This window comes from Pecten maximus, chromosome 10, assembly GCF_902652985.1.
Source record: "Pecten maximus chromosome 10, xPecMax1.1, whole genome shotgun sequence".
Classification (NCBI taxonomy): Eukaryota; Metazoa; Mollusca; class Bivalvia; order Pectinida; family Pectinidae; genus Pecten; species Pecten maximus.
Window position 1 is genome coordinate 6,188,332 of NC_047024.1, and position 27,953 is coordinate 6,216,284.

Here is a 27,953-nt window from a genome sequence, read left to right on the forward strand (position 1 = left end):
AATTACGTTGGCATCACGTGCTGCCCGCATGTGTCCAGTTGATTTTGATAAACTAGGAACCTATGCATGGATACAGTCCAATAACTATACACGTATCACACGTTTTAAGTCCCTCCTGGTGAGAGTCGAGCGACTTGTTGAAACTGCCCAGAAAACTAAATGAAACAGAAAATAATACAAAACATTACTGCAATTGAATATTTCTTCTTTTAATTTTGGATTGTAAATAATTAAGTTAATAAGAAATAAACGAATAAAAAACGGACATGTAATGTTGAAATTGCATTCGGGCAAATTGATTACTCAGCTCTACTGACCGGGGGTAATTGATTTGAATTACTTTTTTTCACTCGTCTCATGGTGCAGAAATATGTAAATTTACAATTAATTTAAAGACTACGACCGTAAAGCAGCAGAAATGTTTGCGTTTCCTGTTAAGCATGCTCTACTGAACTGAGAGTGAGATACATAATATATATATTTACCTAATCAGAAATATGGGGCACATACAGTATGTGTCTGCCCACTGGAGTAGAAAGTTGTTGGTTGGTAGGGCATTGTTGTTGTTCAGCCAAATAGGTTTTAAAATGTCATTATTTACGTAAGTCTGAAGTCTCAATCATATATCACAGATGTTATTTACGTTTTAGAAAATTGAACTTTTTATGTAACTTGCTTTATCAAAACGATTCCTATACAATGTTCCTCCTTTTCCATCTGGTGGTGGTGATGGTGGTAGGAGGGAAGAGGGAGGGGGGGGGGGGAGGTTTTGGTGGCGGGCGGGGGGGGGGGGAGGAGGGGCATATGTTGGTCAATACCTAGTCACCTGACGGACAACGATACGTCATTATAATCCCCGATGAGTATCGGTTTTCATCCTATATCAAAGGAAGGATGTAATTACATAATTACGACCCGGGGTTTTAGATTTTGATTGTTTGTATATTTTCATGTATCTTGATATGGAGGGATAAGTTAAAGGGGAAATGCCTTGATATCAATCATTAGTCTATGTAAAGTGTACACGTTTAGAATCAAAGGTTGTATACCTAGTATCTACCTACTTCCTCGTATACCCCGGGTACGGAAGTAAATAGTGACCTAGCCAATCAATAAACGACTGGTGTGGAACCAATCATGCGTGCTTCAGAAAAAAACACAATGATTGGATCAGTGAGTGAACTGTTATTGATGAAATAACCACAAATTTCTGAAAAAATTGGAAATATATAAATACAGAATGTTACCAAGGAGTCAGAGTTACAGAGGGAGGCAGGCACCAGGTAACGTATTAGTTTATGTTGTTAAAACTTTAAGGAAACATGTCCAAACGATAAAACACACAGGATACAAGTGTGAAACTAATTACAGGTGCAACATGTTAGTCACACACGGCCATGATTGTGAAATGTAGAACCCATCGCCTCCTTCCAACAGAACACCAATTCTCAAATTCTATGAGATGTATTCTCTTATCAACAATATGAATTATCGGAACATTTGAACGGAACACTAGGACAAAAATAGTGTGCGATGAGAGGTACACTGGTGGGAGGGGATACGTACACTGGTGGGAGGGGATACGTACAATGGTGGGAGGGGAGACGTACACCGGTGGGAGGGGAGACGTACACCGGTGGGAGGGGATACGTACAATGGTGGGAGGGGATACGTACACTGGTGGGAGGGGAGACGTACACTGGTGGGAGGGGAGACGTACACCGGTGGGAGGGGATACGTACACTGGTGGAAGGGGAGACGTACAATGGTGGGAGGGGAGACGTACACCGGTGGGAGGGGATACGTACACTGGTGGGAGGGGAGACGTACACTGGTGGGAGGGGATACGTACACTGGTGGGAGGGGATACGTACACTGGTGGGAGGGGATACGTACACTGGTGGGAGGGGAGACGTACACTGGTGGGAGGGGATACGTACAATGGTGGGAGGGGAGACGTACACCGGTGGGAGGGGATACGTACACTGGTGGGAGGGGAGACGTACACTGGTGGGAGGGGAGACGTACACTGGTGGGAGGGGAGACGTACACTGGTTGGAGGGGGACGTACATAATGGAGAGAGAGAGAGAGAGAGAGAGAGAGAGAGAGAGAGAGAGAGAGAGAGAGAGAGAGAGAGAGAGAGGTACAATGGTATATAGATATTAACACAGTAAATATTTATGTTGCTGACAAAACCCCGAGTACTTAATATAATTTTTACGTAATAATTTATATCAAGTTAGCTGTAATTGTGCGTCCATTTAAAGAGAAATTCTGCACACATTGCAAAAACTCTGGCTGTTCTTTAAATAACAATATATAATGACTTTTAATTTGTCAGCTTCAAAATATCTTTCTTTTGGTCAGTTTGGTCACGCACAATTGGTGGGAATACCCTCGCTCAATATATAATTAGTCGACTAAATATAGCACATTGAAGAATCCGGAACTGAAGGTGCAATGCTTGATAGAGAGAGATCCCGATTGAGAGCGAACTGTTATAATGCAAGTTGGGTCATGTAGACGTTTGTAATTCAATCTAAGTGGATTCACAAATAAGATATTATATGTTGTTTTTTTTTCGTAAATCGTGCAAATTTAATAAATGTCATCAAAATTAATCCTAAGTTTTGCGGAATACCCTTTAAATAGGTCTTGAGATGACGTGTAACCATTCTATGTACGGAGTGACATACCGTAACATCTCTTCTATTGCTGTAATGACTTTCGCGCTTAAATGTGTGACTATCTCGCCTGCACATTTGACCTATAGCCCATAGCTTATGACTATCTATCCTACACGTTTTACCTTCAGCCCTTGACTTATGACTATCTATCCTACACGTTTTACCTTCAGCCCTTGACTTATGACTATCTATCCTACACATTTGACCTTCAGCCCTTGACTTATGACTATCTTTCCTACACGTTTGACCTTCAGCCCTTGACTTATGTCTATCTATCCTACACATTTGACCTTCAGCCCTTGACTTATGACTATCTTTCCTACACGTTTGACCTTCAGCCCTTGACTTATGTCTATCTATCCTACACATTTGACCTTCAGCCCTTGACTTATGACTATCTATCCTACACGTTTGACCTTCAGCCCTTGACTTATGACTATCTATCCTACACATTTGACCTTCAGCCCTTGACTTATGACTATCTATCCTACACGGAACGGAATAGATGTACGGAATTATCCATGAACCAATCTGATTGGGTCAGTAGAAAATGGTTACGGAAAATCTGACCATTCAGAAATGTCGTTTTATACGTTCATTGGTTTGTTTGGCAAGACGAGAGAAGCATTTTGATTCGTCGATAAAAATATGAATATTCAAGGTTTTCAAGCCCGTAGAGAAGACTTCGTGGGTTCCGACGAAGGTACGGAATGGGCCTGAGCGTTTTTTTTAGCTGTGAGTGTTATCCGACAGTACTATATTATTACTGTGGAAAATGTCCGTATGGAATAGTTGACGGAATTGGTCACTGTGTTCTATAGCTGTGGGTGTTATTGACGGAATTGTCACTGTCTATAGCTGTGGGTGTTATTCGACAGTAATCTAGTAGTACTGTTTTACCAGACTTGTTCTATAGCTGTGGGTGTTATCCCACAGTAATCTAGTAGTACTGTTTTACCAGACTTTTGAACCTTTCCCGTAAATGTTGTACAAACTGGAGGTGGAAAGTTTCCGTATGGAATAGTTGACGGAATAAGCCTTTGTGTTTTATAGCTGTGTGTGTTATCCGACTGTACTATAGCAGTATTGTTATAACTATGTCATTTTTTGCCCATTTGATCCCGGACATAATGAACATCAAACATGTATTGTTTCACGTACACCCAACTACGGCAGCGTTTCTCTCATAAAACCGGTCGCATAAAAATAGTCATAGTTTACTTTATCTAACAGACCCATATAATCTAGATATAAAATAGAATGGTTAAACAATACAGAAAATGCCTGACTTGACTAAAGTTAACCTACAAATGATCCCTTACTTACGACATAACGTAAATATTATATAGCCTACACCCCCGCACACAGTACAGGTATATACAAAGGTAGGAGAAGGTGTTACTGACTACCGGGTATCCCTAACTGTTAGAAATACCAGCTGAGAGTCTACTTACTATAGCATAGGGACTAGTGTTATACGGGAATATCTTCTCCTCACATGGCGCCCACACCTTTCTTGGGAGATAGAAATTTTCACAATTTGTCTGGCATTGTTTTCCTACTAAGATTGTATATCTGGTTCAGATGCCACATAAATTAAATGCTTAGTATGCTGTTTAAATGCTAAAACCAAATAAAAACTGGAAATTTTCTCTAACAAGATGGAGGAAAGTATATTTGATGGCGAGTATATAACCATTCCATTGCGCAAGGGATGCACGTGTTTGATCTGATCACAGGGTGGAAACAAGACAAGGACCATATGATTGCATTGTCCCCCAGCGGTAATGTATCTCAAAAATATACGATTGCATAGGTATCATTTATAGGTATACTGTCAGTATCATCTATAGGTATACTGTCAGTATCATTTTATAGGTATACCGTCAGTATCATTTTATAGGTGTACCGTCAGTATCATTTTATAGGTATACCGTCAGTATCATTTTATAGGTATACCGTCAGTATCATTTTATAGGTGTACCGTCAGTATCATTTTATAGGTATACTGTCAGTATCATCTATAGGTATACCGTCAGTATCATTTTATAGGTATACCGTCAGTATCATTTTATAGGTATACCGTCAGTATCATTTTATATGTATACTGTCAGTATCATCTATAGGTATATCGTCAGTATCATTTTATAGGTATACCGTCAGTATCATTTTATAGGTATACTGTCAGTATCATTTTATAGGTATACTGTAAGTATCAATTTATATGTATACTGTCAGTATCATTTTATATGTATACTGTCAGTATCATTTTATAGGTATACCGTCAGTATCATTTTATAGGTATACTGTCAGTATCATTTTATAGGTATACCGTCAGTATCATTTTATAGGTAAACGTTAGTATCGTTTTATATGTATACTGTCAGTATCATTTTATAGGTGTACCGTCAGTATCATCTATAGGTATACTGTCAGTATTCATTTTGCCTTGACCTGTGTTTTTATTTAATGTTATGAAAAAAATTAAATCGGCATTCTTTATTTTGCGTAATACGAATAGACATAATAGTCGGACAATTAATGGAATCGCTAAACAGCTGATTCCAAATTGGCGGTTAAGGTTGTCAACTACAAAGATAAACAAAATATAGTTCAAAAGTCACATCGTTTTTATATTCGATTTCTGCAGATATTTCAAACATTTCATTTTTTATTGGTATATTAAAGTTAAATATACCATATTCCATTAATATTCTATTGGAAAAAAAGTCAAAACAGATAGGAAAATAGTCATTTCGTATTCAAATTAATTGCACATGTGTGCATCGGTCCGACTTGTATACAATGTATTCCTACGCGTCAAATTTGATGTTTGCACACTTGTAAACATTGTTTTCGTTAGTAAGGTTATATATACAATCCTGTACATCATTTCATATCTCAGAAAATCATTAGTCATTCGAAGCAATCATTACAGAGCATTATATACTATATCACTACCAAAAGGCACGGCGTGATCCATACTAAAACGCTGTAGCATTGTTACCACGTTTGTATTTACAGACTCTAAAATCATGCTATGTATTCAAACATTAAAGAAGTAACAAGCTCCATCTACGTGATATATATGTTAATGTATGTGTCTTCTTTATTAGGAAGTATTATTATATTTGACACATAGAACTATCATTTAGTTTTCCCTGACGAGGTGGGTTTTTTCACAATATTTCTTTGAAAGGGCGTCGCAAAGTTAAGATAACGCATGTCCATTTATGGGTCATGTTGACAGCGCTGTGAAAATGTTGCAATTGAGTTCGAGCAAAAACAGCTACCACGTGACAATCGAATGATGGTAATTAAAATCGGCACTATCTCACGGTGTTAGCACTTTTGATCTGGTGTAAGCGTGAATGGTCAGTCGACAAGTACATGCTATTAGGGCCACTTAAACCTGCTGCTGTGATCCCTTGTCAGGGGCTGGCCATTTTAAGGCGTTTTCAGCTCCCACGCTGACGAGCGTTTGACAGATATCCTTTGGACACGGCTGTATAATGACTCGCTGCCGTACGGTACATGTCCATGTCGTGGTAAAATTACATGCGATGGGTTTGAAGCATGGCGAATAAAACGTTTTATAAACCCACACATAAGCACAAATAGACAATAATCATCGCCAGAAAGTTGATAATTTGTTACTTGAGCAGGCTTCAATTGAGATGGTAAAACTACGTATATAAAGGTTTTGTTACTAGTTTGAATAAAAAAGTTCTTGTTTATCTTATTGACCTTCTGACTGGGGACAACTTATTTTTATATAAAAGGACTATCTTTATCTGGTATAACATTAATATATTCACCTACACATAAGGTAAGTGATATGGGTTACATAGAGCGGTCAAAGAGTTAAACTATATTTCTTGTACTGTAAGTACACGTTTGCTTCTACTTACCTATTCCGGATATTGACATTCATGTAATTAAGGAATTTTGCAAAAGCGACACGTGTATATTCATCTGACATATCTTGACAAATTCACTGGTACGAATGTCTGATTAAACTCATTCATACAAACTTTATATTTAACTTTACCAGTAAAAATCTCAAGTGTTTGAATGATCCTGTACAAATCTCATGTGTTTAACTTTACCTGTACAAATCTCATGTGTTTAACTTTACCTGTACAAATCTCATGTGTTTAACTTTACCTGTACAAATCTCATGTGTTTAACTTTACCTGTACAAATCTCATGTGTTAAACTTTACCTGTACAAATACCATGTGTTAAACTTTACCTGTACAAATACCATGTGTTAAACTTTACCTGTACAAATCTCATGTGTTTATCTTTACCTGTACAAATCTCATGTGTTTAACTTTACCTGTACAAATATCATGTGTTAAACTTTACCTGAACAAATCACGTGTGCTTAACTTTACCTGTATAATTTGCATGTGTTAAACTTTACCTGTACAAATTTCACGCGTGTAACTTTACCTATTGAAATAGCATGTGTTTAACTTTACCTGTACAAACCTCACTTGTTTAACTTAACCTTAAAAAACCTCACGTGTTTAACTTTATCTGTACAAATAACATGTGTTAAACTTTACCTGTACAAATCTCATGTGTTTAACTTTACCTGTACAAATCTCACGTGTTAAACTTTACCTGTACAAATATCACGTGTTAAACTTTACCTGTGCAAATATCATGTGTTAAACTTTACCTGTACAAATATCATGTGTTAAACTTTACCTGTACAAATCTCGTGTGTTTATCTTTACCTGTACAAATCTCATGTGTTTAACTTTACCTGTACAAATCTCATGTGTTTAACTTTACCTGTACAAATCTCATGTGTTTAACTTTACCTGTACAAATCTCATGTGTTTAACTTTACCTGTACAAATCTCGTGTGTTTAACTTTACCTGTACAAATATCATGTGTTAAACTTTACCTGAACAAATCACGTGTGCTTAACTTTACCTGTATAATTTGTATGTGTTAAACTTTACCTGTACAAATTTCACGCGTGTAACTTTACCTATTGAAATAGCATGTGTTTAATTTTACCTGTACAAACCTCACTTGTTTAACTTTACCTTAAAAAACCTCACGTGTTTAACTTTATCTGTACAAATAACATGTGTTAAACTTTACCTGTACAAACATTACGTGTTTAACTTTACCTGTACAAACATTACGTGTTTAACTTTACCAGTACAAACATTACGTGTTTAACTTTACCTTAACAAATGTCATGTGTTTAACTTAACCAGTACAGAAAACGCATTTAAGTTAACCTGTACGAATGTATTGTACAAATGTGCCTGTTTTAGTTTACTCATACAGTTTGCTAGTAACTTTGTTTATTCTCATACTGAGACCGACTATAAGGCTTTGAATACAGATATAAGCTATCAATATCACACGTCACTAAACTTACACTGAAAGTCCAGTTAAACAAAAATAATTTTAGACGGATCCACAGACAGTTAAAAGACTGCTAATGTGATCTATGTATATATGTATTTATAACATGGAGAGTGATTCACACTGCATAATCAGTTTGTTACATAAAATAACTTGCATTTTAAACAGACAAATGTTAAATCTTGTTAAATACGGAAGGATTAAAAACAGGTTTAGTTAAATTGTCTGAACATAAGCTTCTCTGAAATGGAAAAAAATCGGAAATCTCCCGACTTCCGTATCTAAGAATTATACAGTCCCTATACATATGTACGTGTAGTTATTTTAAGGACTTGATGCAGCCAAAACAGATTTTTTTCCCCGATGTTTGGTTTTTATCTATTATTGCTGATAGTTCCAAGACACGCTAACACCCTGTGGTATACCTGGTGTAAAGCTGACGTATACGTCTGGACTATATATAATAAATGAAGGGTGGATATATCTAGTATGATATAGATGGAGGGTGGATATAAGTATATCTAGTAAGATATATATATAGTACAGCGGTAATGAACACTTTGTAAATGTACCCGGATGTTGAGCTTCCCCACCTACCACCCGCAATGTCAACCTCAATCAACTGAGCGTTGTTTTAAGGGGAGTCTAAACAGCAAATTCAATCCCTAACAGGGTGCAATTTAACTGAAGTAATTTGGTAAACTTTTGATATATATCATGTCAAAATGTTGACCTTGCTGTTGACATTTAATTTGTTGAGTTGTTCCTAAATTTCAACAAAACATGAGAAAAATGCATGTTTCAGGGGGACATAATTAGCTCATTTGTATCGCATGTATTGTACAAACTTACCATGTCATTTTGCTCACAGGTGTCTAAGACATATATTAAGAGAATTGCTTTGACCAGATTTGACTTTATAACATGTATAAAGACCGATTCTATTTTGACCTTCAAATGCAAATGGCGGTTGTGAAAAAATTTACACAATCATGGCATATAAGGAGAAATTTCAAACATCAAAAGTGCTCTTATTAGATACTATGAAGAACTTTAGACACGACAGGAAGACTGCTTTTAAGAACACACGTTTATCCGTTGAGTTTTGGGTAAAATGTTCCTATTTCTGAAAAAAGGCCCCAAACTCACCAGTTTAACAATTTGTCTGAAAAAGGTCATTCTTACTATAATCAAATGCTTAAACAGTATGATATAGGATACTTCCTTTTGATTGAAATGCCTCCCTTTATGCCATATTTGTGTTATATCATTCGCAGCCGCCATTTGCATTCCAAGATCAAAACAAAATAGGTGTTTATACGGACATAAAGTCCGGTCAAACAAATGCTCCTACCCTTTGCTATAGACACTTGTTAGTATAACACCTTGGCTATTTTTTCAGGTTTGGTTATTACTTAGAATTATTCCATGCTACATCTTGCCACAAAGTTACTCAATATAATAAATTGTTCGATCTACTGCAAATTATTTATGATAGTAAGAATCTACATGTCCAAACAAACATTCTGGTATATTACATGCCGATTTTTGAGCAATTTTTAGATATCTATTCGTGTTTGAAATTCAACGTTATTCTACTATATAGATGACCCTTAAGTACGAAGAGCGCTTTTATTTTAAGGTTTTGTCAACTCGTTTTACTAAAATGTACAAATTACTGATACGTGGTTAAAATTAAGAAGAATAGATAAACAATGTATTCGCTATACAGATCAGAAATGTCCTTTCCCGACAGTGATTAACTACAACGGAAGTAAATCAACTCAACTGTTAACGTGCCCTTTACATAATAGTGGTTTAATCTGTGGCGAAGTACAATGCACATTCACGTCTTGATGTTTGTCTTTACAGATCGACAAAGAGTTTTCCAGATCACACAATGGGCGAACCTATCCTAGAAAGACGCGACCAGAGGGACAGTTGCTTTGTAGAACTTACGCAGGTTCCCTTAGGTATTTATGGAGAAAGAGTTACTAAGACGCCACTTTCACCAGTTTCTTCTCATCATCGGAAACATTGGCGAAAACTACAGCAACATCCGCTGGAAGATCCAAAGGAAACATCAACCATTTGTTTTGACGTCAAACAGGAGCCAGTTATAGCCTGCGCGCAACAAGTTCACGAGCGACTTCTACGTAACAATGTCTCCTGCCAAGGTTAGTTCTTCACCTCAAACTGAGATAGAGGAATGTTCAGACCAGATAGAACTACTATGTATGAAAGTTCAGACCATACTGAGATAGAGGAATGTTCAGAACAGATAGAACTACTATGTAGGAAAGTTCAGACCATACTGAGATAGAGGAATGTTCAGACCAGATAGAACTACTATGTAGGAAAGTTCAGACCATACTGAAATAGAGGAATGTTCAGACCAGATAGAACTACTATGTAGGAAAGTTCAGACGAGACTGTTGTAGACATGTTCAGACGAGATTGAGGTAGAAATGTTCAGACGAGAGTTCAAACCAGGCTGAGGTAGTAATGGCCAGACCAGATAGAACTACTATGTAGGAAAGTTCAGACAAGACTTAGTTATAAATACTCAGAAGAGACTGGTGTAGAAATGTTCAGACCAAACAGAAGTAGAAATGTTCAGACCAGGCTGAGGTAGTAATGTTCAGACGAGACTGAGGTATAAATGTTCAGACCAGGCTGAGGTAGAAATGTTCAGACGAGACTGAGGTAGAAATGTTCAGACCAGGCTGAGGTAGTAATGTTCAGACGAGACTGAGGTATAAATGTGCAGACGAGACTGCGGTTGAAATGTTCAGACGGGACTGAGGTAGAAATGTTCAGACGGGACTGAGGTAGAAATGTTCAGACGGGACTGAGGTAGAAATGTTCAGACGGGACTGAGGTAGAAATGTTCAGACGGGACTGAGGTAGAAATGTTCAGGCGAGACTGAGGTAGAAATGTTCAGACCGGCCTGAGTTAAAGCTAACACCAAACAGAAGTAGTTCAGACTGAGGTAGGAAGTTTTACACATATGTCGTACTTATGGAATTGCGAGGCCTCCTTCAAAGTGGATGGATTATAAGTATTTGTATTTTCCCTATTGTTCTGTTTGCCATTGTTTGCACGTTAAATATATCTCTCTTATTCAGGAAAATAAAAGAAAAAAAACTCAAAAACAAACAAAAACAAACAAAAAACCCCAAAAAACAAAAACAAAATCAAAACAGTAATACAGAGTAGTATGTGTAATTTAACAACGCTAGGTGACATTATAATGTGCTTTAAGTGGTCATCATCTTAATCAGTCTATTGTGTGATTTATGGTCAGCCCTTGTTTGTATTGACAGACCCTCGTTTAGTAGTATACCCTTACAGATTTCTGATACACAATGCGATGTACATGTAGATCCCGGCTGTAATCATGCACTTCGATCTACATATACATACACAATCTTTTTTTCCTCCCCGAGATTTGAAGAGATAAAGATCATCGCGAATGAAAAATACGAATTATTGACGGACTTATAAGTGAACAGTTTACATACGAATGGGACAAAAGTGGAGGGAAGAGCTTATTTCCTATCTAGCGAGAACCCAGTGTAAAACACTTGTACGTGAAAAACAGTACAATACTACCTGTAGTGTGCAGTAGGTTATGACACCCCGATAGGATGATATGGAGGCCTGCCACTGGATCACCGACGGTGAGCTTAATATCGATATTCTTAAACACATTAATATCACATCGTCTAAACACTTAAATCTTTCAACACAATATTAATGTTGTCTGTAACATGATATATGTAGTCTAAAAGGTCTTAAACACTTTGTTATTACAATTATGATACATCGATAGTCTTACATATCCCAATATTAAACATACATTGCAATTATTATTCTCTTTATTTCCTCCAAATGAAGATTTTATAAACAGAATAAATACATAAGTGTATATACAAATACATTTGAATGACATGCATGTAGGAATAATTAAATGTGCATAATTTTTTACAAGTGGAATTAACAATAGACTTGTGCATTATAGTCGATTAGTGGTACTATGTACATAATCTACGATAATATGTCTCTATAAACAGACATTACATTTAAGGTGCATTCGAATATCACTTTCTAGGCATATATATTTCACATACTCATATATTAAATTACTATAGTTAATAGATTACACTTTAAATCATACGTACAAACCGTAATTAATTATATTAATGATATATCCCAATATTAAGCATACATTGTAATGTGTTTGTTCTAAACAGTCTACAGCATACAATAAAACACTTTAACGTAACAGTATAATATATGGAATCGCAAACCTTTTTAAGCTTACCACTTAATATCACAATCGATGTCACTAAAATATTAAATCATGAAAATAGGATGTCCAAAGTCTCAAAACATTTGACTCCTACAAAATTTTAATATAAAAAAAAACTGTTCCTCCTTTGTAAAATTTCAAAGTCATCGGGGTGTTTGTAACAGTTAAGTAATGAACAATGGTTTTAATGTTGTTATTGTCGATATGACAACAGGATGTATGGTGGGCAAACGAATTATTGGAACACTAATGGTTTCCCATGGCATTTGCTACCATAAATATTGCTGTCATATCGACTATAACAACATTAAAACCACCGTTCAATACTTATATTTACATTGTCTGACCACTTTCGTCAACTTTGAAAAAACTGAATGAGCAAAAAACATTCCCGCCTCTTTTAATGTCACATGACCCACTGGGTGTTATAGCCTGAGGCACTGGGTGTTGTAGGCGTATGGTGGCAACTGCCTCTCAGCATTTTGCCACGGAAAAAAGTGGAGCAAAAGTAGATATTATAATATTAAGGTATCTAAGACTATTGCTATATTATAACTGTCATAATCACAATACTATGATGGATGATGTTCGCTCTGAAGCTGAAAATTTTAACAAATATTTTGCTAAACAATCAACTGACGATATCAATGCTGACTTGTTCAATCTTGATAGCTTTGTTATCCCTGTAATTACTCTTACTAGTGTTCAAATCAAATACCAAAATGTTAGAGACGTTATTCAGTTACATCATACATCAAAGGACGCTGGTCCTGATCTGATTAGTTACTTAAAGATTGTCTAAATTCTTTATATCTACCACTTGCCAATCTATCTAATAAATCTCCTATTTAAAATAATTATCCATAGACATAGAAACCTGCTAATGTTATTCCTATCTTCAAAAAGGTGATAAATCGTTAACTTCAAATTATAGACTAGACTCTTTGATCGGTAATGTAATGGAAAGATGTGTATTCAATTACTTTTTAAGGGACACAACTTTCTTTACGAAACATCTGTCTGCATTTACTCCTTGTGACTCTTTTTACCTATTATTATATATTGTTAATGACAAAGGTAAAGTAGTGGATGAAGGGAGGGAGGTAAGGCTAGTACTCTGTGATACGTGTAAGGTATTCGATATGGTTTGTTATAAGGGGCTAAGGCTAGTATTCTGTGATACGTGTAAGGTATTCGATATGGTTTGTTATAAGGGGCTAAGGCTAGTATTCTGTGATACGTGTAAGGTATTCGATATGGTTTGTTATAAGGGGCTAAGGCTAGTATTCTGTGATACGTGTAAGGTATTCGATAAAGTTTGGTATATAGAGGGGTGAGGCTAGTATTCTGTGATACGTGTAAGGTATTCGATATGGTTTGTTATAAGGGGCTAAGGCTAGTATTCTGTGATACGTGTAAGGTATTCGATATGGTTTGTTATAAGGGGTTAAGGGTAGTATTCTGTGATACGTGTAAGGTATTCGATATGGTTTGTTATAAGGGGTTAAGGGTAGTATTCTGTGATACGTGTAAGGTATTCGATATGGTTTGTTATAAGGGGCTAAGGCTAGTATTCTGTGATACGTGTAAGGTATTCGATATGGTTTGTTATAAGGGGTTAAGGGTAGTATTCTGTGATACGTGTAAGGTATTCGATATGGTTTGTTATAAGGGGCTAAGGCTAGTATTCTGTGATACGTGTAAGGTATTCGATAAAGTTTGGTATATAGAGGGGTGAGGGTAGTATTCTGTGATACGTGTAAGGTATTCGATATGGTTTGTTATAAGGGGCTAAGGCTAGTATTCTGTGATACGTGTAAGGTATTCGATATGGTTTGTTATAAGGGGCTAAGGCTAGTATTCTGTGATACGTGTAAGGTATTCGATAAAGTTTGGTATATAGAGGGGTGAGGGTAGTATTCTGTGATACGTGTAAGGTATTCGATAAAGTTTGTTATAAGGGGCTAAGGCTAGTATTCTGTGATACGTGTAAGGTATTCGATAAAGTTTGGTATATAGAGGGGTGAGGCTAGTATTCTGTGATACGTGTAAGGTATTCGATAAAGTTTGGTATATAGAGGGGTGAGGGTAGTATGCTGTGATACGTGTAAGGTATTCGATAAAGTTTGTTATAAGGGGCTAAGGCTAGTATTCTGTGATACGTGTAAGGTATTCGATAAAGTTTGGTATATAGAGGGGTGAGGGTAGTATTCTGTGATACCTGTAAGGTATTCGATATGGTTTGTTATAAGGGGCTAAGGCTAGTATTCTGTGATACGTGTAAGGTATTCGATAAAGTTTGGTATATAGAGGGGTGAGGCTAGTATTCTGTGATACGTGTAAGGTATTCGATAAAGTTTGGTATATAGAGGGGTGAGGGTAGTATGCTGTGATACGTGTAAGGTATTCGATATGGTTTGTTATAAGGGGCTAAGGCTAGTATTCTGTGATACGTGTAAGGTATTCGATAAAGTTTGGTATATAGAGGGGTGAGGGTAGTATTCTGTGATACGTGTAAGGTATTCGATATGGTTTGTTATAAGGGGCTAAGGCTAGTATTCTGTGATACGTGTAAGGTATTCGATATGGTTTGTTATAAGGGGCTAAGGCTAGTATTCTGTGATACGTGTAAGGTATTCGATAAAGTTTGGTATATAGAGGGGTGAGGGTAGTATTCTGTGATACGTGTAAGGTATTCGATATGGTTTGTTATAAGGGGCTAAGGCTAGTATTCTGTGATACGTGTAAGGTATTCGATAAAGTTTGGTATATAGAGGGGTGAGGGTAGTATTCTGTGATACGTGTAAGGTATTCGATATGGTTTGTTATAAGGGGCTAAGGCTAGTATTCTGTGATACGTGTAAGGTATTCGATATGGTTTGTTATAAGGGGCTAAGGCTAGTATTCTGTGATACGTGTAAGGTATTCGATAAAGTTTGGTATATAGAGGGGTGAGGGTAGTATTCTGTGATACGTGTAAGGTATTCGATATGGTTTGTTATAAGGGGCTAAGGCTAGTATTCTGTGATACGTGTAAGGTATTCGATAAAGTTTGGTATATAGAGGGGTGAGGCTAGTATTCTGTGATACGTGTAAGGTATTCGATATGGTTTGTTATAAGGGGCTAAGGCTAGTATTCTGTGATACGTGTAAGGTATTCGATATGGTTTGTTATAAGGGGCTAAGGCTAGTATTCTGTGATACGTGTAAGGTATTCGATAAAGTTTGGTATATAGAGGGGTGAGGCTAGTATTCTGTGATACGTGTAAGGTATTCGATATGGTTTGTTATAAGGGGCTAAGGCTAGTATTCTGTGATACGTGTAAGGTATTCGATAAAGTTTGGTATATAGAGGGGTGAGGCTAGTATTCTGTGATACCTGTAAGGTATTCGATATGGTTTGTTATAAGGGGCTAAGGCTAGTATTCTGTGATACGTGTAAGGTATTCGATATAAGGTTTGGTATATAGAGGGGTGAGGCTAGTATTCTGTGATACGTGTAAGGTATTCGATATGGTTTGTTATAAGGGGCTAAGGCTAGTATTATGTGATACGTGTAAGGTATTCGATAAAGTTTGGTATATAGAGGGGTGAGGCTAGTATTCTGTGATACGTGTAAGGTATTCGATATGGTTTGTTATAAGGGGCTAAGGCTAGTATTCTGTGATACGTGTAAGGTATTCGATAAAGTTTGGTATATAGAGGGGTGAGGGTAGTATGCTGTGATACCTGTAAGGTATTCGATATGGTTTGTTATAAGGGGTTAAGGGTAGTATTATGTGATACTAGTCAGGTATTCGATAAAGTTTGGTATATAGAGGGTGAGGGTAGTATGCTGTGATACCTGTAAGGTATTCGATATGGTTTGTGATAAGGGGTTAAGGGTAGTATTCTGTGATACCTGTAAGGTATTCGATAAGGTTTGGTATATAGAGGGGTAAGATTGATATTCTGTGATATCAGTAAGGTATTCGATAAAGTTGCCATTAATGTACAAACTGTAAAAGGCGGGAATCAGTAAAAATACACTTCGATAAACAGGAAAAACGCCGTTGTTCCTAATGGAAAAGCTGAGCATAACAATGTAATAACTGGAGTACCATAAGGATGCATTTTTGGCCCGCTTTGATATATATTAACGATAAAGAATCTATCTTAAATTTTCTCATTTGCTTTTTGAAGATGACACGTCATGGTATGTTCAGGCCAATAACGATCTCGACCATGATCTATCCATTATTCGAGATAAGCTAATGAATGGCTAATTATATTTCATCCCACCAAAACTTTAAACAAAACCCATTCCAACAGGCCGTAGTAGACACAATCACCATCCTATAACGATAAATACCGCCCCAATATCAGAGGTGTCCTCCCCTTCACGTCAGTGTGATTTTCTCCCAATGTTTTCCTGTAATGTTCATATTCATCCTGTTATAAATGATGTGGCCGTTCACTTATTAGTTTTGAGAAAAATTATATATTTTTGTAGACATCTTCATACAATGAACATATTATTTATAAGGCCTTTACTAGAATATACTGACACAATCTGAGACAATATACCAAGCTACCTTGGCGACAGGACAGAAGGTATTCAAATTAAAGCTGAAAGAATTATTACATGTGGAACCAAATTAGACAATATCTCACGCTAGTACAAAGACACGGGTTGGGAAAAGTTAATAGATCACAGACAAAAACACAAGATTATGCAGCTTCATAAAATGATACATAAGACTTCACCTGCCTAGTTATCTGAAACTGTTCCAGCAAAAAATTACGATAACTTTTTCAATGTCATTCTGGCCCGATCAAAATTTTATTCGGATTCATTCCCGTCCAGCTCCGTGAAGAAAGGGGATACTTTATCTAAAAACAGAGAAATCCATCTGTAAATATTCTGAAAGTTTTTCTAAATAATAATAAAAAAAAAAAAACACAAATGAAAATAAAAACACTGGCATATCCTTCAATTCAGGGGGTCGATATGCCAATTCATCAAACTGTTATATGATTTGATTGTTTCTATTTCTCAGATGCAGGCTACCTATATCCAGTTGAAGTTTCTGAGTCCAATCTCCATAGACAAGATAGTCAGGATGTCTTCCCGGAACATCACCACTCCGCACCCTCGCCAATCTACACAGACACACCCAAAGGTAGGTAAAACATGACACTCCGGACAAACACCAGTCTACATAGACACAGCCCAAGATAGTCCAAACATGACACTCCACACACACACACACACACACACACACACCTGTCTACACAGACACACCCAAAGGTAGGTAAAACATGACACTCCACACACACACACCTGTCTACAGACACAACCAAAGGTAGTCCAAACAAGCATGTCACTCAACACACATTTAGTCCAAACATGTAACTCCTCACACACATCGGCCTACACACAGACAGCAATAGGCAGGTCAAGCATGCCACACGACACCCTCACCAGTCTACACAGAGTCCACAATACTAGTCAAAACAGTATAGATGTTTCCTTGTAGACTGTTCAGTAGTTACAAGTAATACCTCTACTGGTTGTTCCAATGATTGAGAGCTTAATAGGTTTGGGTCTAAAAGAGATTTGTATATTCCCATCTCGCACGCGTTACCAATTGTTTGTAAATACTTACATAAACAACCTCATGACGATTCATTGTACGTGATTCCCTCTGATTATCAATAGCACAAGCAAACAAACAAAATCTTTTATCAATAGGTCGACACAATTGTATGGTATATTGAACTACATTTTTTTTGTTTTTGTTCGAAAGATAAAAAAATCGTTTAAAAGATTTTCATGTTTCTCCTCAAGTAGAAACACAAAAGAATAATTCTGTTATTTTACTGCAAACAGTGTCTAAAATGTAAACAATGAACTGTTCGTGGCCAAAGTGTGAATTTGTATTGCATAAAAATGTGAGGACGGCTGGAAGAAGCTTGTGTAAATTGCTAGTTTGAAAAACTTAATAGGTTTGAGTAAAAGACAGACTAAAATTACCTGTATCAATTACTTCATCTGTATTGTAAGGCTCTATTAACTTATGTCGCTATTTTACATTCTTGTGAGACGTCTGGATGTTATAACACTGCATTTTAGCTCTTCCGGTATAGTGTTTACATGTACACGTAGTAGCCGAGTTATGTTATAAACCTGCATACATGTAGTAGCCGAGTTATGTTATAAACCCTGAATTTGTAAGCTATTTCAGTATAGTATTGTTCGGACAAAACATTTTAAAAAAGGTTAAAGGCTTTGGGGAAAACTTAGTGATTTTTTGAAGGCTAGATAGTATTGGAAGAAAAGGCATGGGAAGCTAGGAAAACTTCGATACAGGCATGTTTAGAAGGATGAAAACATGTTGGGTATATGATTTGTTTGTAAAGCTAAATAATGTTTGGAAGGCTAAACAGAGCATGAATAGGATGGATAGATTGGAAGGTATGCTGAAGCTTATACAATGATTTCCAGATTACAAGAAGCTTTGATATCATGCTGGATTAAAGGCCCATTTTCAAATCTGGAAAGAACCTTGGGTTCAAGCTTGCTGGGAAATGGAAATGATGAAGATCAAAAACTATGTTTTTGGTCCTAACAAGGAGATTGAAATTGAGACTGAGATTTTGTAGTCGTGGGTAAAAAGAGACATTTTTTACGTAGGAGTCTGTACTCTATTAAAGAGTTTGGACCAATAATCTGTTTTAAGGTAGGCTATTGTCTAAAATGTGTTATCATCAATTAGTTATCTTCAAATATACCTATATGAAGAGACTAGAAAGGTGTGTTGATAGAATCTATAGAATGTCGTATCTCCTTAAGGGATGCATGGGGATCTAAACATACAGGGGGAAGTTCTTAAGAGTTTCACAACTTAATGCTCCTTTTACGAGAGTGAAGTACATGAAATGTATTGTCCGCCTTACGTCACATAATAACTACGAATGGAATCCCCAGATTTCAAACCGAGGCTTGAACAAAGATATCTCGCCGCGGAGAAGTCACTGCCATCATAAGCAGGGGTCCTGTACCAGCGCCTTACCATTAGGGTACATGTTTATAACTAGGAAGAGGAATATGAATACTTATTAGAGATGGTTGTTACCGTGGAGAGATTTCACTCTTCTGATAACGTTTATGATGCAAACCCAGTACCATCCTCCTATTGACTGTGTAATAGGGGGCGAGGCGCAGTACAATCCTCCGACACACGGAGAATAATAAAGTACGCATAAAGACCCTTAAACGATTAGTATCTTAAAACCGTTTCCGGGATGAACCAACTCACACAGGATTACATGTACAATGAACTAAGTAAACATTTTAGATAGATTCTTTGGATATCGAAGGCGCTAGAGACGGAGTAAGGATTTGTGTTATGTTTTAGAATAATACTTGACTCGCGTTGAGACACTGCACACTGAGGTACCTGTATGAAACTGTTCTAAGTTATCAAAATAGTACTTGACACGCGTTTGGGTACTGGATACTGAAGTACATGTGATTACAATAATACTTGACATGCGGTAGGGTACTGGATACTGAGGTACACTGTAAGGATCTGTTGTGGGGCACTGGATACTGAGGTACACTGTAAGGATCTGTTGTAGGGTACTGGATACTGAGGTACACTGTAAGGATCTGTTGTAGGGTACCGGATACTGAGGTACACTGTAAGGATCTGTTGTGGGGTACCGGATACTGAGGTACACTGTTAGGATCTGTTGTAGGGTACCGGATACTGAGGTACACTGTAAGGATCTGTTGTAGGGTACCGGATACTGAGGTACACTGTAAGGATCTGTTGTAGGGTACCGGATACTGAGGTACACTGTAAGGATCTGTTGTAGGGTACTGGATACTGAGGTACACTGTAAGGATCTGTTGTAGTGTACCGGATACTGAGGTACACTGTAAGGATCTGTTGTAGGGTACCGGATACTGAGGTACACTGTAAGGATCTGTTGTAGGGTACCGGATACTGAGGTACACTGTAAGGATCTGTTGTAGTGTACCGGATACTGAGGTACACTGTAAGGATCTGTTGTAGGGTACCGGATACTGTGGTACACTGTAAGGATCTGTTGTAGGGTACCAGATACTGAGGTACACTGTAAGGATCTGTTGTAGTGTACCGGATACTGAGGTACACTGTAAGGATCTGTTGTAGGGTACCGGATACTGAGGTACACTGTAAGGATCTGTTGTAGGGTACCGGATACTATGGTACACTGTAAGGATCTGTTGTAGGGTACCGGATACTGAGGTACACTGTAAGGATCTGTTGTAGGGTACCGGATACTGTGGTACACTGTAAGGATCTGTTGTAGGGTACCGGATACTGAGGTACACTGTAAGGATATGTTGTGGTGTACCGGATACTGAGGTACACTGTAAGGATCTGTTGTAGGGTACCGGATACTGAGATAGACTGTAAGGATCTGTTGTAGGGTACTGGATACTGAGATAGACTGTAAGGATATGTTGTAGGGTACCGGATACTGAGGTACAATGTAAGGATATGTTGTGGTGTACCGGATACTGAGGTACACTGTAAGGATCTGTTGTAGTGTACCGGATACTGAGGTACACTGTAAGGATCTGTTGTAGGGTACTGGATACTGAGGTACACTGTAAGGATCTGTTGTAGGGTATTGGATACTGAGGTAGACTGATCTGTTGTAGGGTACCGGATACTGAGGTACACTGTAAGGATCTGTTGTGGGGTACTGGATACTGAAGTACACTGTAAGGATCTGTTGTAGGGTACTGGATACTGAAGTACACTGTAAGGATCTGTTGTGGGGTACTGGATACTGAGGTACACTGTAAGGATCTGTTGTAGGGTACCGGATACTGTGGTACACTGTAAGGATCTGTTGTAGGGTACCGGATACTGAGGTACACTGTAAGGATATGTTGTGGTGTACCGGATACTGAGGTACACTGTAAGGATCTGTTGTAGGGTACCGGATACTGAGGATACACTGTAAGGATCTGTTGTAGGGTACTGGATACTGAGGATACACTGTAAGGATCTGTTGTAGGGTACCGGATACTGAGGTACACTGTAAGGATCTGTTGTAGGTGTACCGGATACTGAGGTACACTGTAAGGATCTGTTGTAGGGTACCGGATACTGAGGTACACTGTAAGGATCTGTTTGTAGGGTACCGGATTACTGCGGTACACTGTAAGGATCTGTTTGTAGGGTACCGGATACTGAGGTACACTGAAAAGATCTTGTTGTAGGGTTACCGGATACTTTGGTACACTGTAAAAGGTCTGTTTTAGGGTACCGGATACTGAGGACACTGTAAGGATCTGTTGTAGGGTACGGGATACTGCCAGGTACACTGTTAAGATCTGTTGTAGGGTTACTGGATACTGAGGACCATGTAAGGCTATGTTGTTGGGTAACCGGATACTGAGGTACACGTAAGGATGTTTGTAGGTTACTGGATACTGATGGGTACACTGTAAGGATTGTGTAGGGTACAGGATTACTGAGGTACACTTTAAGGATCTGTTGTAGGGTACCGGATACTGAAGGTACCACTGTAAGGATCTGTTGTAGTGGTCCTGGATACTGAGGTACACTGTAAGATCTGTTGTGGTAGGGGTACCTGGATACTTGAGGTACACTGTAAGGATATATTGTGGGGTACCGGATACTGAGGTACACTGTAAGGATATATTGTAGGGTACCGGATACTGAGGTACACTGTAAGGATCTGTTGTGGGGTACCGGATACTGAGGTACACTGTAAGGATATATTGTGGGGTACCGGATACTGAGGTACACTGTAAGGATCTGTTGTGGGGTACTGGATACTGAGGTACACTGTAAGGATATATTGTGGGGTACCGGATACTGAGGTACACTGTAAGGATCTGTTGTGGGGTACCGGATACTGAGGTACACTGTAAGGATATATTGTGGGGTACCGGATACTGAGGTACACTATAAGGATCTGTTGTGGGGTACTGGATACTGAGGTACACTGTAAGGATCTGTTGTAGGGTACCGGATACTGAGGTACACTGTAAGGATATATTGTGGGGTACCGGATACTGAGGTACACTGTAAGGATCTGTTGTGGGGTACCGGATACTGAGGTACACTGTAAGGATCTGTTGTAGGGTACCGGATACTGTGGTACACTGTAAGGATCTGTTGTAGGGTACCGGATACTGAGGTACACTGTTAGGATCTGTTGTAGGGTACCGGGTACTGAGGTACACTGTAAGGATCTGTTGTAGGGTACCGGATACTGAGGTACACTGTAAGGATATGTTGTGTGGTACCGGATACTGAGGTACACTGTAAGGATCTGTTGTAGGGTACCGGATACCGAGGTACACTGTAAGGATCTGTTGTGGGGTACCGGATACTGTGGTACACTGTGGGGTACCGGATACTGTGGTACACTGTAAAGATCTGTTGTAGGGTACCGGATACTGAGGTACACTGTAAGGATCTGTTGTAGGGTACCGGATACTGAGGTACACTGTAAGGATCTGTTGTAGGGTACCGGATACCGAGGTACACTGTAAGGATCTGTTGTGGGGTACCGGATACTGTGGTACACTGTAAAGATCTGTTGTACGGTACCGGATACTGAGGTACACTGTAAGGATATGTTGTAGGGTACTGGATACTGAGGTACACTGTAAGGATCTGTTGTAGGGTACCGGATACTGAGGTACACTGTAAGGATCTGTTGTAGGGTACCGGATACTGAGGTACACTGTAAGGATCTGTTGTAGGTGTACCGGATACTGAGGTACACTGTAAGGATCTGTTGTAGGGTACCGGATACTGAGGTACACTGTAAGGATCTGTTGTAGGGTACCGGATACTGAGGTACACTGTAAGGATCTGTTGTAGGGTACCGGATACTGAGGTACACTGTAAGGATCTGTTGTAGGGTACCGGATACTGAGGTACACTGTAAGGATCTGTTGTGGGGTACTGGATACTGAGGTACACTGTAAGGATCTGTTGTAGGGTACCGGATACTGAGGTACACTGTAAGGATCTGTTGTAGGGTACCGGATACTGAGGTACACTGTAAGGATCTGTTGTAGGGTACCGGATACTGAGGTACACTGTAAGGATCTGTTGTAGGGTACTGGATACTGAGGTACACTGTAAGGATCTGTTGTAGGGTACTGGATACTGAGGTACACTGTAAGGATCTGTTGTAGGGTACTGGATACTGAGGTACACTGTAAGGATATGTTGTAGGGTACCGGATACTGTGGTACACTGTAAGGATCTGTTGTGGGGTACCGGATACTGAGGTACACTGTAAGGATATGTTGTAGGGTACCGGATACTGAGGTACACTGTAAGGATCTGTTGTGGGGTATTGGATACTGAAATACACTGTAAGGATCTGTTGTAGGGTACTGGATACTGAGGTACACTGTAAGGATATGTTGTAGGGTACCGGATACTGAGGTACACTGTAAGGATATGTTGTAGGGTACCGGATACTGAGGTACACTGTAAGGATCTGTTGTAGGGTACCGGATACTGAGGTACACTGTAAGGATCTGTTGTAGGGTACCGGATACTGAGGTACACTGTAAGGATCTGTTGTGGGGTACCGGATACTGAGGTACACTGTAAGGATCTGTTGTAGGGTACCGGATACTGTGGTACACTGTAAGGATCTGTTGTAGGGTACCGGATACTGAGGTACATTGTAAGGATCTGTTGTACGTTACTGTATACACTACATATATAAGTTCTAAGTTATTTTAATTTTTGTTTATCTTGATGTAACATTTTATATAAATATGTACCATCATACATTAATGTTTTTATTACAGACCTTGTCCAAAATGCAGAGAATATGAAAGTGAAGAATGAGAATGGAGAGGTGGTGGTGGAGCTGTATGGGTACCTCTATCCTATAGACGTATCTGGGACCATAGACATCAATGGCGCACAGCTTACTGGTACAGCTTTGATTAATCTTCTCCAGAAAGTCCCAAATTACAAATTACATTTAATATGACGCCGATTTGTTTGTTTTTGTTTTGTTTTGTTTTACATTTTCGTCAAAACTATTCAATTCCCCATAAATTGCAGAAGTGTACCAAACAAATAAGAACAGTCAAACCTTGAACACTAAAAGAGTTATCATCTGATTACAATTGGACCGAGATTGTTGATAGAATATTCGTGTCACCAGCAATTATATCTATTTAATGATATTGGTGACATAGTATACTACTGCTTCTGTTCTTTTTATTTTAGATAATCTGATTATCTTTAAACATCTGTTTTCCTTTTTCCAGAGTACAAAAATGTGGATTATACATACCCATGCTTACCTTCTCCCGATAGTCCATATCAGTCAGACCACACGTGTACCAAGAGTGACAGTATGTATTCAGAAACATACTCTCCCAAACGACCAAAATCGACAGAATCTGGACGATCTAGGTATAGACAGAAGCGAAGTAAGTAAAACAGCAACATGGAGATTTATGGATATCAATAATTTAATTCCTACTTTAACCTAATAATGAAATACGGAGATAATTGACAATAAATTTACGCGCATAGTCTACATTGTGCTTATGATAAATAAACTGAACTACTGTTCATATTTTACTGTCTCTATGAGAAAGGCTCCACCAGGACCTATTCTAGGCAAGCTTGATCATTATAACACACTTGTATGTCAAATTCGATTACAGCACTTTTAAATGTTTACTTAATTTGCACCACAATTAGTTGACAGTCATGTTATGATTCTATCAGCGTTGTATTTTCATAGTACAATTGTTTTTTTTTCAGTGCAGCGAGGGTGTCGGCTGTGGGAATTCATTCGGGACCTACTTCAGAACCCATTGTACAATCCCTCACACATCAAATGGATCGACAAATCGGTCGGGGAGTTTCGATTAGTCAAATCTAACCAGATAGCTCGGATGTGGGGAGCAAAGAAAAACAATGAATGCATGACTTACGAGAAGCTGAGTAGAGCAATGAGGTAAATATTGCAGTGACAAATGTCTAGTCCCAAATGGGCCTGTAATCATAGAGAAGTCACCAGTGACGTAATCTAGTTATTATAAGGTCATTAGTCTTTTTGTCAAGGTCACAGGTGAAAATCTGTTGTCAAGGTTATTAGTGAAAAAACTTTTGTCATGGTCATTGATCGAAGTCTTTTGTCAAGGTCATTGGTGAAAAATCTTTTTTCAAGGTCATTGATCAAAGTCTTTTGTCCATGTCATTAGTTTCATCGTTAACATGTTAAAGCATGATACAACACGTAGTATGCATATTTAAAAGTAATCTATACGGTCTAGTTACGTATCGTTAAGACTAAATTATTTATCTCGAAATTCCAGAAGAATTTTATAAGCTTCAGTCAAGATCAATGAAAGCTACTTTGACGGTGATAATGCCCGTTAAAGGTGTGCTTTCTGGCGATGTATAAAACAATAATTGTCTGTTAACGAGTAAAACGTGACTATTAAAGGACATCTGTTCAAATGGAAAACCTTTTTTTTCTATTTCAGGTATTATTATAAAAGAGAAATTCTGTCTCCAGTGTTGGGAAAACGTTTAGTATACAGATTCGGGGCCAAATCATACGGGTGGTGAGTCAACCGCAGAGAGTTTGTATAGGTAGCAGAGGAAACGTCATCGTCAAATGTCCATACAGGACAATAAAAAAACAAAACAAAAGGTCTTCTACATTCTCACACGTAGGTGTCTGCTAGGACAGGACTAGAAAAAGATCAGCAACATCGCACATCCGTAGCTCAACCAAGGATACAGCAGCTGAGGTGATGTTTACCTACAAAAGTAGAGAGAGGCGATGATCAATGGAAACATTTTCTTGACAAATGAAGAATGCGGAATATGTTACGTTTACCCTCTGTGAAAATATCAGCTTGTCCAGAATCTGAGACTAAATGTTAAATACATTCTTCATTCGTTGATATTGTACTGGAAAAGAGAAAAACATGGGATCGGCCAACAAGTACTGACTTTTGGAAGTTCTTATTGATTGGTACAGCTCTGTAATAATGAGGCCATATTGACGATGATTTTTATTTGTTTGTGCTCTGTATTTCCATTCATATAAATATGTCCATTACATTTTTAATTTATGAATTATATAGCCATGTAAAACACTAAGTGTTAAACTAGCCAAATAAAACAAAATGATGTCTACAAAAGCAGCAGCTCTTCTGTTTCATGACTCACACATAAGAGCACTTATGGTAGGACATCATTTATCTGAGGTCGCCTGTTGAATTAATGTTGTGCAACCTGAAGCCTACATATCGGAAGTAATAATGGGTTGTCGCACGCACGGGAGGCCGTCCTTAAATAACCTAAGCTGTTGATAGGATGTTAAACAAAATAAATCAAACCAAACCCTTCTAGCGTTTATCAAAATGTTTTTGCTTTGATTGTAACAATTGTTGTTATAGTAATTAATAAGGTTGAAACCACTTAATTAGGAGGACGAGTTGGAATAATTGTGAATCTCGTCTGTGAATAATGTTCCATTGTAATATAGGTGTAAGGTGTAAATCTCGTCCGGATAAAATGTTACAATGTACTAATAGCTACAAGTGTAAATCTCGCCCGGATAAATGTAACAATGTACAAATAGCTACTAGTGTAAATCTCGTCCGGATAAAATTTAACAATGTTCTAATAGCTACTAGTGTAAATCTCGTCCGGATAAAATGTAACAATGTACTGATATCTTCTAGTTTAAATCTCGTCTGTGTAAAATGTAGCAATGTAATAATAGTGTAAATATCGTCCGTGTAAAATGTAACAGTGTAAATCTTGTCTGAATATGATGTAATATACATAAGATGGAAAGATCGTCCGTGTAAAATGTAACAATGCAATATACAAGTAGGTGCAAATCTCACCCGTGTTAAATGTAACGGGGCCATGAAAGTGTAGATCTCGTCCATGTAAAATGTAACAGGGTTATATGAATTTAAATGTCGCCCGTGTAAAGTGTACCAGTGTTTTATAGGTGTAAATCTCGTAAAGTTTGATATTGTAAATTAGGTGTAATTTCATCCGTGTAAAATTTAACAGTGTAAATTAGATGTAAATCTCGTCCGTGCAAAATTTAACAGGGTAATATAGGTGTAAATCTCGTCGATGAAAAAATGTACCATTGCAATAGAGAGGTAGGATAATTCTTCTATGAACCGATTAGTGTTGGGTTTTCTCGTCAGGCCGCACGTAATCCTATTTCATCTCCTACATACAAAAGTTTGACTGCCAACTTTACTACAACCTGTTATTTATTCGTTATTTGAGTGTAAGTTTTATGTTGCTAATTTGTAATGATATAAAATGATATAGTTATATGCACGTGTAATAATATCACAGTACATGTATATATTTTGGAAAAAGAGTTTTACTTTCAGAATATATTTTTGTGTAAACGATTAATGCACAGATGTTTTCCTGATATTGGAGTTTAAAATTATTTTTTTCTAATTGTACTTTCCAACCATTTCAAAGGAAA

General features: G+C 37.9%; 1 protein-coding gene across 2 annotated transcripts; it reads left to right on the forward strand.

Moving 5' to 3' along the window:
• Positions 1 to 862: 862 nt before the first annotated feature.
• On the forward strand, positions 863 to 26,628 carry LOC117336429 (ETS homologous factor-like). 2 transcript variants are annotated; one of them, XM_033896942.1, is made up of 7 exons: positions 863 to 1,283; positions 9,958 to 10,262; positions 17,441 to 17,563; positions 24,256 to 24,384; positions 24,727 to 24,891; positions 25,232 to 25,427; positions 25,960 to 26,628. In XM_033896942.1, the coding sequence occupies exons 2-7, from the start codon at positions 9,986 to 9,988 to the stop codon at positions 26,042 to 26,044; spliced, it is 975 nt and encodes a 324-aa protein (XP_033752833.1). In that variant the 5' UTR covers positions 863 to 1,283; positions 9,958 to 9,985; the 3' UTR covers positions 26,045 to 26,628. The 2 variants fall into 2 exon arrangements, with proteins under 2 accessions (XP_033752833.1, XP_033752834.1); XM_033896943.1 differs by lacking the exons at positions 863 to 1,283; positions 9,958 to 10,262 and adding an exon at positions 11,644 to 11,769.
• Positions 26,629 to 27,953: the final 1,325 nt, after the last annotated feature.